We start from the raw sequence: 11,111 nt of genomic DNA on the forward strand, positions 1-11,111 counted from the left end.
CTTCAAGGCGAGATGACCCTTACTGGAGCGAGAATAAAAAGTTATCTCTAGATACAGAGGCACGATTCGGCCATGGGTCTGACTATCGTCAACAGAGCAGGTTCCTTGACTTCAGTCACCGAGAACGGGCCAGGTTTCCTGACACTGCATCTGTGCAGTCATCCTTTGAAAGGTTGGTGGACACTACAGTGAGATAGGAGCCTTGCTAGTCCCAACGTTGGTTCTCTGTAAGATCTTAGTGAAGTGCTAAGTCCACACTGAGTGTTCAGAACAAACTGTGTGTCTAGTTTTGGTTTTCACTGGTGGGAGAGTGCTGTGGTCTTCTTACCTTCAACTGGAAAGAGGCTTTGGGAGGTAGGAGCTGAAGAGTCAGGAGTTCAGACCTGCCAAGGCTACACAGCCATTTGAGCCTCTCCCCCATAAAAAACAATAGAATGTGTGAATGGGGAATGCTAATTTTGGATGTGCCATGGCTGTAACAGTAAACCATGCAGGCTGGTAGTGACTCCACCGATAAAATCTCTCCTGAAAAACAAACCAGCCTTTGTATTAGACAGCTCAATTTAAAAGAAGATCATTGCAGTAATGAGGGCTTTTCTGGCAGCCTTGCCATAATTTCCCTTAAAAGAAGGTTTCATCACTATAGGTTATGCAGATCAAGTTGAGAATCTGAGCAAGTCAACACTTCTGAGGACCTGTATTTGTTTTTCTTCAATAGACGGGAACGGTTTGTTGGTCAAAGTGAAGGAAAGAAACCGAGACCAGCAGCCCGAAGAGAAGAGCCAAGTTTTGAAAGGTACCCTAAAAACTTCAGTGATTCCAGAAGAAATGAGCCTCCACCACCAAGAAATGAACTTAGAGAAACAGACAGACGAGAGGTCCGAGGGGAGAGAGACGAGAGAAGAACAGTAATCCTTCATGACCGACCTGAGGTCGCTCACCCCAGACACCCTCGAGAGACTGTGCCCAATCCTTCTAGACCAACTTCCTGGAAAAGCGAAGCGAATATGTCCACAGAGAAACGGGAGTCACGGTAGTTCTTAGTAATTTCTTCATGGTATACTGTGCATTTACTGTGCATTTGAGTTTTTAAGAATATAAAGTGAGGTTTTGATTCTTGTGCTATGTTAACAGAGTTGAAAGGCCAGAAAGATCTGGGAGAGAAGTCTCTGGACACACTGTGAGGGGAGCGCCCCCCGGGAATCGGAGTAGTGCCTCAGGCTATGGAACCCGAGAGGGAGAGCGAGGAGTCATTGCTGACAGAGGAAGCGGAACACAGGTAAAAGCTGCCGAAAGCTACCTGTTGATGCTTACGTTTTTCTCTCATTTTAAAAATCAAATTTTTATTTTACGGGTGTTTTGCCTGCCTTTATATATCTGTGTGCCATTTTTATGCCTTTGGGATTCAGGTCTCCTGGAACTAGAGTTACAGACAGATGTGAGTGGGCGGGGATTGAGCCAGGTCCTTCAGAAGAGCAGCTGGTGCTCTTAGCTGCTGAGTTCTAGCCAGCCTATATGAGATGCTTTTGATGAGTGGTTTGTTTTATGAGACAGGGTTTCTCTGTGTAGCCCTGGCTGTCCTGGAACTCACTCTGTAGACCAGGCTGGCCTCAAACTTACAGAGATCTGCCTCTTGAGTACTGGGATTAAAGGCGTGTGCCATCATTGCCCATGGGAATACATTTTTTATGTTACAAGTTTTATGCCAGACAGAATTTGGATCCGTGTTTGTGTTATACACTTGAATACACACCAGGTTTCATTAGATCATCTTTTGCCATGTGTTGGCATGGGCATGTAATAAGCATGTTTGCTATCCTCAGTAGCTTTTCACTTTATTTTTTGAGTCAGGGTCTCTTGCTGAAGCTGGAGCTTCAATTATGGCTGCTCAAGCTAGCTAGCTTGTTCCAGGGACCTTGTGTTTCTACTTTTTCCAGTGGCAGCTGCCACTCTTACCCTGTTAATTTCTTTCTCTCCCTCCCTCCTCTCCTCCTTCCTCCTTCTCCCCCAACCTCTTTGTTGTTGTTGTAGTTGTTGTTGTTTGAGACAGGATTTCTCTGTCTCCTAAACTCAAGAGATCAACCTACCCCTGGCTCCCAAGTGCTGGGATTAAAGCTCCAGGCTTCTTACCCAGCTTTTCTCTGGGTTCTAGGGATCTCAGCTCGAACTCATGTTTAGATGGAAAATACTCTCTGTACTAAGCCTCTCCAGCCCTCAGTGATACAAATTTTGTTTTAACCAGAAAATGTTTTAAAATCTTGTCATGAACTATATCACTATACATCATTTCATCCAGCACATTTATGAAGTAGGTTCTTGCTCTCATGGTTATCAAGTATTAATGTGTCAGCACTTCATATTAATGTTTACACGAGTTCATTAACCTGGCGACCCTCGCCAAAACTTAAAATTATATGATGCAGTTACTGTTTTATTTCTACCAGAACTTAAGAAATTATTCTACACCAGCACTCCACATTCAGAAAAGTCTCCTGAGGAGGAGAGCCTGGCTTCTTTGTCAGAGAAGTTTATAATGTCGGTCAGTTGTGTGGCTGATACTGTATCTTAAGTGTGTGGATGCTGACAGCTTTGCCTAGGCTGGAGGTCAGCAGCCGTTGGCTTTTCTTCTTGTTCTTGGTTCTACAAATACTTGTTTTCCTGTGTCCCCATACTTTGTATAGCCATAAGGGAGCACATGTTCAGATTTCAGCGCTGAGTCCTACTGGATAAAACAGGAATCCTTTCTGAATCTGTTTGCAAACTGTTGTCCTAGCTTGACCATGCCCATCCTCAGTCACTCGTTAACTTTTGACCTCTTGTGTAGATGTAGAGATCTATCCAGGCATTTGAAATGCCTGTGCCCAAATAGTGCTGGAGTAGTAGTGGCTGTGGACACAGGAATAAAGGTCCTGAGGAACTCCTGCCAGGAGAGGTGGTGACTCCTTCATCTGTGCATTCTCAGACTAAAGCACAGCAGAGTGAGTCAGTCAGTGCATGGGACTAAGGGGCCAGGACTCATCTTTTCACTTGCTCTTCCCAGCACTACCCTGAAGAACGACATGTCGTGGAACGTCATGGACGGGACACAAGTGGACCAAGGAAAGAGTGGCATGGCCCACCCTCTCAGGGGCCTAGCTACCATGACACAAGACGAATGGGTGATGGCCGAGCAGGAGCAGGCATGATAACCCAACACTCAAGGTGAGTGGCTAATCTTGTCATACAATTGGGTAGTCCTTTTCCTAAGGATTATTAGAGTTTTTGAGAAATTACATTGCAGTTAGTAAATCCCCAGGAATGCCCAAACCTTTCCTAAGAACCGAGTCTGCAGAAGCCTGAGCTGGCAGCTAGTTTGTAAGATTGTTCTCCCTGTTGTAAGTTAACAATTAGCATTCTTACAAGTGGGTCCTAGATGGAGGAGGCCATGCACATAACCTCGTGGAGCTTACCACTGAGTAAGTCAAGGAGGCTACGGTCCATTCCTTTACTAGTCCAGCTCCACACACTCAACTCAAGCCTGTTTCGAGGTTGAGGAGCAAGCTTCATCTCTCTCTGCTTACTCTGGTGTCAGTGGTGTCTCTCCTGCCCTCTGTCTCGCACCCTTGTTGAGAGCAGTTACTGCTTTGCTATCCTGTTGTTTACTCCTGTGCTGTGTCTGCATAGCAATGCCATGTGTGGTCCAAAAAGCACCAGTGACTTGTTCTGTGGACGGTGTTTGGTCTGGGGCTCCTTACAGTCTGGTCTGTTTTACACTGTTGCTTGCTTCATTCTGAAGTCGTCTTTTGGCTACTCAGTCTTAGACTGTGTAGGCTGGACTGCCTTCAAATCAGGATTCTCTTGCCTCAGATTTCTAGGTATTGCCACACCATGCCAGCACCTCTCCCCTCTCTTCCTTTCTCTCTCTTTTCCTTTCTTTCCTCCCTCCCTTCCTCCCTCCCTCCCTCCCTCCCTCCCTTCCTCCCTTCCTTCCTTCCTTCCTTCCTTCCTTTGGTTTTTCAAGAAAGGGTCTCACTACATATCCCTGGCTGCCCTGGAATTTACTGTAGACCAGGCTGGCCTCAAACTCAAGAGATCTGCCTGCCTCTGCCTCTTTGTCATAAGTGCTGGGACTAAAGGTGTGTGTCACCACACCCATCCTTCTGTTTTTTTTTTCCCTTCTTGACCCTCCTCTTTGGCTCCTTCAAGCAGATGATCTTCACACATTACTCTTCCCTGCCATCTCCTCATAATGCCTCTCTTTGAGCTCCAGGATGCAGGCAAACTTGTTCCTCTCCAACTTAATTGTTTTCCTTGCCTCAAGCTTCTTTTACCTCTCAGTGCTGCCGTCCTCAAAACCCTGACAGGAAACACAACCCAGTCTTGATCTTTCTTTGTTCTTAGAAGAAATTCAAAATGGTATCCATACAGTAAGCATTTTTCTGATGCTGCCCCTTCCTCTGTCCAGCCCATGGCTGGTCTTCCCAGAGAACGTGTGATAGTCACTCTACCTCTGAATGTGGTGCTGGAACCACACATTTGGTTCTATCATTTACTTGCTTCAAAACCCAGTGGCTTCTGTAGGTCACAGATTTAACCCAGGTTCTCACCTGGCTTTATTGGACTTGATTTATTGCACTTCACTGCCCATTATGATAGAGTTTTGGAGTGTCTTTTTCCTGTCCCTTTCTGGCATCTGTAGTGCTGCCAGAAATATATAAAGATGCTGCAGGCCGGGCGTGGTGGCGCATGCCTTTAATCCCATCACTTGGCAGGCGAATTTGAGTTTGAGGCCAGCCTGGTCTATAGAGTGAATTCAAACCCTGTCTCAAAAAACAAAAAAACAAAAAAAACAAAAAAACCCCAAAACAAACAAATAAAACCCAACAAAGATACTGCAAATATTATTGGCTGACTTTCTGGTAGATAGTTCATGAAGCTCTAGTGTGTACCACAGTCTCCTTAATACCACTAATTAAAGCCAGCGACTAGAGGGTCCCACCCACAGCGACCTGGGTGGGGTTAGAGTGGCTTATGAATTAGGCCTAGCAGAGAGAAACTGAAGGAGGATCTTGTTTAAGGTTTGCCTCTCCATAATTACATCTTGAGTAAAAAGAGGAAGTAGGAAACCTTGAAGGGGCTGTGGGTTTACACTTGGCACAAGTCACTGCTGCTGCTGCTGCTGCGGATCCAGGGTGGATTTCGGAGAAGCCTAGCTGTAGTCTTGTCATGCATAGCATTGGCTTCTGAAGAAGTGGGCATTGAAATGAGAGTGCCAAGGTCACGCTGTTGCAGCCCACCATATATTAGCTCTGTGCCTTGGTCAGGATATACTTCCAGGCCCAGTGGTGGTGGCATATACCTTTAATCCTAGAATTTGGGAGGCAGAGGCAGGCAGATCTGTTTGAGTTCAAGGCCAGCCTGGTCTACAGGGTGAGTTTCAGGATAACCAGGGCTGCACAGAGAAACCCTGTCTCAAAAAACAAAGCAGGATACACTTCCAGTTCTTAGTTTCTTCCCTGGTAAGGAGGGGTTGATAACGAACGGTATGCACTGTACAGGACTAGGGTCTTGGCTGTGGTGAGTAAGGCAGAGAGCAGCCTGTGCCCCTAAGCGTCAGGGGCTATGAAAGCAGCTTGTGATTGTTGGTTTGTTCTGACCTTTGTTTCCCTTTTAACCCCTTCAGCACTGCGTCCCCAGTGAACAGGATTGTACAGATGAGTGGTAACTCCTTGCCAAGAGGAAGCAGCTCGGGGTTTAAGCCGTTTAAGAGTGGACCTCCACGGCGATTTTAACGCAAGCTTCCTGCTGTGGCTTCAAGATAATTTATTGAGATCTCCTGTAAACGTTCCCTGACTGCTTACTAGGAGAACCTCTGACTGCTTGAGAGTTCTAGCTGACTGTTGTTTTTCTTTATAAAAAAATTTAACACGATTTCTTTTCTCAACTTTAGAGAAGATGTTTAAATAGTTCTGTTGAAACTTTTCATAGTTTTGTGTACCATTCAACCTTTTCTTGCAGCACTGAGACCCATTTGAAAGGATTGGCACAAGGCTGTTCTGTTTGGCACTGTGTGAACATGAGTGGTTTGCAGCTGAATGGTAGTGGTTTCATTTGCAGCGTAGCTCTGTGGTGTCACCAGTGTTGGCTGCCTCCATTTTGAAGGCTATTTGAGCTTCAAAAGCCTGCTGTCTAATTTTTAGAGAATAAGATTGTTCCCTGCATTTCGGAGTATTATGTAACCTATTTTTGCAGAAGGTACTGTTACATTAAGTGCATCTGTGTATCCTGGTTAAAAAAAAAATGTAATCTTTTTGGAAATAAACCTTCATATTCTGTATAGTTGCTAATGTATTGAGAACCTTTTTAATTGTAAACTGAAGGTAAAATTTCCATATAGGGAGCAACAGACTTGTTCAGGTTTGCATGGTATAAGACCATGGAGTTGAAGGAGATCTTGTCCATGTGTCATGAAGTTCTCAGTTTACTGAGTTGAGCAGGTAAGTGCACTTGTGGGGGATCTTCATGTTTTGATAGATGGATCCCAATTCTCAGAATCTTGTGATAACATTCCCATCTTTCCAAAATAATGCGGAGACGTGGACGAAGCCCACAGTCTAGATGGGTGAATTTGTCAGGTTTTATGAAATTAAAACCCATACTGAGAGAGAGAGAGAGAAAGAGAGAGAGAGAGAGAAAGAGAGAGAGAGGGGGGGGGAGGAGGGGAGAGGGAAGGAGAGAGAATAAGAGAATGAGAATGTATATATCTTTGTTTCAGTTTCAGGGGTAGTCCTTCAGCCTTCCTGCATGTGAGTCCCAAGCAGCAGACTTGGTAAGAGCTCCAATGGTAGCGTTTGCTCTCTGTTCCTGAGACATGTGTCAGGCTTTTTCTAGTCATGAGTTGATAGCACAGTGGATGTGCTAGAAATCTTATAATCCTTTGTTACAGCATCTTCAGTAGGAAAGCTCTTGACAGTAACTTAGAGCACCACTTATTTCAGCACAGCTTTCCAAAACCCTTTATAGACACCAGCTACTACAACCCAGACTGTTCTGAATCCTGGTCCTGACATTGGTCTGCTCACACCTAGCAAAAGACGGAAGGAGTGGCACTCTGATGTGGAGTCTTTCTAGAAGTTCTTGCCCTGGATGGGGGGGTATGAGTTGTCTCAGACTCTGGGTGGTTGCAAACAGCCACAGGACTCTGGAGTCTAGTTCTTTATGGAAACCCCCTTTTTGTTTTGTTTTCTTTTTGAGACAAGGTTTCTCTGTTCACCCTTGGCTGTCCTTGAACTTGTCTGTAGATCAGGCTGGCTCTGAACTCTGAGATCGACCTGCGTCTCCACCTCCTAAGTGCTAGGATTAAAGGTGTGGACTGCCAAGTCCATCTTGGGAGCTCACTCTGAAATAGAGCTGATCTCATAATCTGTCCTTCTGCCCTATAGCTGTGTGTGTGTGTGTGTGTGTGTGTGTGTGTGTGTGTCTGTCTGTCTGTCTGTCTGTCTGTCTGTGTGTGTGTCTGTCCCCGTCCAGCCCTCAGCTTTGGGGAGGGTATGTGTGTATGTGTGTCCTTGTCCAGTCCTAAGTTGTGTAGTGTGAGAGTATATCTATATCAACTCCCATTTTCTACTTCCTGACACTTGAGAGTGGCAAAACAGAACCCTCAGTGGTCACTGCCTAGCTGGCTGTAGACTGGGTTATGCTCCTGTTGGTGGCTAGAGTCAGTGTGACACTTTTGTGCTTTGGTGCTCATAAGCAGCCAAGGGCAGAGTTGGTGCCTGCGCAGTCCTCATCAGTACATCTTGTTAATGTTTCTCTGATTAGTTTATTTAACTAGTCTCCTGTCAGGCACAGAGGTACATTCGCAGCCTACTGAAATGCTACTAAAAGTTAGTTTTGAAGAGCTGGGAAGATGGCTCGGTGGTAAGAGTGATTCCCCTACAAGCACAAGGATCTAAGTTCAAATCCCCGGCACCCACATGAAAAGATAGACCATGGGGCTGGAGAGGTGGCTCAGCACTTAAGAGCACTGGCTGTTCTTCCAGAAGTTCTGAGTTCAATTCCCAGTACCCACATGGTGGCTCACAACTATCTGTAATGGGATCCAATGCCCTCTTCTGGGACACAGGTATATATGCAGATAGAACACTCATTTTAAAAAAAAAAATCTTAAAAAGATGGGCCATGATCATATGTGCCTCCAACTCCAGTGTTGGGTTAAAGTGTGCTAGCTAGAGACCAAAGATGGGCCATGATCATATGTGCCTCCAACTCCAGTGTTGGGTTAAAGTGTGCTAGCTAGAGACCATGTGTCAGCTTCAGTGAGAACCCTTGCTTGTCTCCAGGCAATAAGGCAGAGACTAATAGCCAATACCTGAAATCTTCTTTGGTCTTGACCTAGGCATGCACACCTGCACCGTCTATATATACACCATGCACTTAACGCTATTTACAGCTCCAGATGAGGTTGCTCATACCTGTAATCCCAGAACTCTAGAAGGCTGAGGCAGGAAAGCCCCCATGTCTTCAGGGCCAGCCAAGGCTACCTGATGAGATCCTGCCACAAAACAATAAAGGTGTTGAGGAAGACACTGGATGTTAATCTTGGCTTTACATATACATACACTGGGGCATCTACATATGAACATGCAAATAAGTTAAAAAATACATATTTAGAGAGTGGGATATGTGCAACCTACCTGGACTACCTAGACCATTTTAAAAAAATGGTTGCAGGTCTTTGAAGGGCTGGATATATATCTAGTGGCTAGTAGTCTTGCCTAATGTGGAAGAGTACCTTTGTTCAGTTCTCAGCATAAATAAATTAGCTTTGAGTGTTGCTAGCCTTTCTTGTTCTGAAGAGCCAGCCCAGTAGTGTCCATATACTGAGTTTTCTCGGGTTGCCATGCCTTTTCTAGCTTAGAAAACTTAAGAAAATCGCAGGAGTCGTGAGTAGTGCTGAATTACTAATTAGCAGAGTCAGTGAGAGGGTTTTATACAAGAAGCTGGGTGCTTTCCTGCCTAGAGAAAGTATGGTGCTGTCCAAATGCTGCATTGCAGCATCGACTTTGTGATGGTTTCAAACCAACGGAAGGCTTGCAGTTATAGAAAACCAGTGTGAGCAAGATGCTAAACTCATAAACTTCACATGCAAAAGAATGCAAGTGAAAATACAAGGCTTAGGAATTGCATGGGAAGCACTTGGCTTGTACTTCTGTGGCTTGCTAGACAGTCCCCTAACACCTCCTTCCAGTCCTAGACCTCCTCCATTGCAACAGTTTTGAGACCTTCCTGGAAAATGGTTATTTTTTTTACCCCCATTCTTCATAAAGTACAACATTTAATCCATCCTCTTGTCTGCAGATGAATCTTTTCTTCTGTCCCCTACAAATACTTAGTATTCTCAGGCTCTTCAAATTTGACATATTCAAGCCAGGCACAGTAGTGCACACCTGTAACTTTAGCAACAAAGGAGTCTTAAGGCCAGTCTTGGCTAAGAGCCCTATTACAAAATTAACCAAAAAATCTGGGTGTGATGGCATATGCCTATAATCTTAGCATTTAGGAGGCAGTGCAGAAGGACGAGTTCAAAGCCAGCCTGGAATATGTAAAGAAACTGTCTAAAACAAAACAGCTGAGTGTGGTGGTACATACTTTTAATCCCAGCACTTTGGAGGTCACCCTGGTCTTCAGAGTCGGTTCTAGTCCAGTCAGACCTGCAGTCAGACTTGGTCTTCAAATATATATTATATATAACACAAGGGTATTAGCTGGGTGGTGGTGGTGCAAGCCTTTGATCCCAAGGTTCAATTCCCTAGCACCCACATGGCAATGAAAAAGGATCTGTTGCCCTCTTCTGCCTTATGTGGGCACTGCACAATGTGGTACTCAAATATATATGGATTCAAAATATTCATACATATAAAAATAGTGCAAACATCTTTATAAAATTTAAAATGTTGTTCTTCTCTGTGAACACGCCCTTTTCTCTGTCTCCCCGCTCCCTGAGGCCAGTGACCTTGCCAAAGAGCAGCTTCCCAATAAACCTGCATTTAATATAAAAAATTAAGATATATATATATATATTGGCATGTTTCTATCTGTATGCATGCATGAAGCTAGATCCTTAAGAACTATAGTTATAGGCAGTTGTGAACTGCCTGAGGTGGGTGGGTACTGGGGACCAAATTCTGTTGCTATACAAGAGCATGGGCATGCCCTTCACTGCTAAGCTATCTCTAGTGCCATGCCTTCCCCATGATGGAAAGTTTCACTTGCAAGCAAAAATCTAAGGTTTCTTACTGGTTCTGTGGTAAGCCATTCTCAAATATAAACCCAGGGGCTGCCTGAATTCTTGATGCTAGTGCTTCTTTCTCCAATCCTTGTTCTTTCCATTGGGTCAAAATATGAATGAGATGTCAGCACATGCACACACACACACTTCAGGGTTTTGTGTGTGTCTTGCACTAAAATTTCTCTGTTATTTGATGCTATGTCAGATGGAATTTTGTGCATGTGCACACAGAGACTAGAAGTCAGCCTCAAGTGTCCTTCCTCATGTGCTAATACACCCTGTTTGGGGGATGGGATCTCTATAATGGCTTGCAGCTCAATGATTAGGCTAGGCTAGGTTAGCGACCCCCTGGGATTTGAGTATGTCCTCTTCTCCATGCACACCCCATGCCCCATGTCTTAATTTCTTCTCTATTGCTCTGATAAAACACTATGACCAAAGCAACTAATTGTTTTTTGTTTTTTTTTTTTTGTTTTTGTTTTCTTTTTTAAGTGTTTATTTGGGTTTATGGTTTCATTGGGTGAGAGTCTATGATGGTGGAGCAAAGCAGAGAGGAAACAAGTAGAGGCAGAGAGACACACTGGGAATTACACAAATCTTTTGAAACCTCAAAACCTGCCTGCCCCCAGTGACACAGCTTCTTCAAAAAGGCTACTTCTCCTCATCCTTTCTAGCTGTTTTGTCAAATGGGGACCAAATATTCAAACATGTGCCTTTGTGGCCCCCCCTTTTTAAAAAAGATTTATTTACTTATTATATGTAAGTACACTGTAGCTGTCTTCAGACACACCAGAAGAGGGCATGAGATCTCATTACAGATGCTTGTGAGCTACCATGTGGT

General features: G+C 44.5%; 1 protein-coding gene across 18 annotated transcripts in view; it reads left to right on the top strand.

Annotated features, from left to right (window-relative positions):
• The window catches only part of Sltm (SAFB-like, transcription modulator), a 50,061-nt gene extending 43,740 nt beyond the window's left edge, over positions 1–6,321 (top strand). For all 18 annotated transcript variants that reach the window (XR_001778967.2, NR_152142.1, XM_006511349.4 and 15 more), the window contains 5 exons: positions 8–172; positions 719–1,033; positions 1,135–1,279; positions 3,041–3,201; positions 5,663–6,321. Coding sequence is in view for 16 of the 18 variants with exons in the window: in XM_006511349.4 (XP_006511412.1) it covers positions 8–172; positions 719–1,033; positions 1,135–1,279; positions 3,041–3,201; positions 5,663–5,771 (895 nt within the window). In the remaining 2 variants the exon portion in view is untranslated. The remainder of the gene's footprint in view (positions 1–7; positions 173–718; positions 1,034–1,134; positions 1,280–3,040; positions 3,202–5,662) is intronic.
• Positions 6,322–11,111: the final 4,790 nt, after the last annotated feature.

Source organism: Mus musculus, chromosome 9, assembly GCF_000001635.26.
Source record: "Mus musculus strain C57BL/6J chromosome 9, GRCm38.p6 C57BL/6J".
In the NCBI taxonomy this organism is placed as follows: Eukaryota; Metazoa; Chordata; class Mammalia; order Rodentia; family Muridae; genus Mus; species Mus musculus.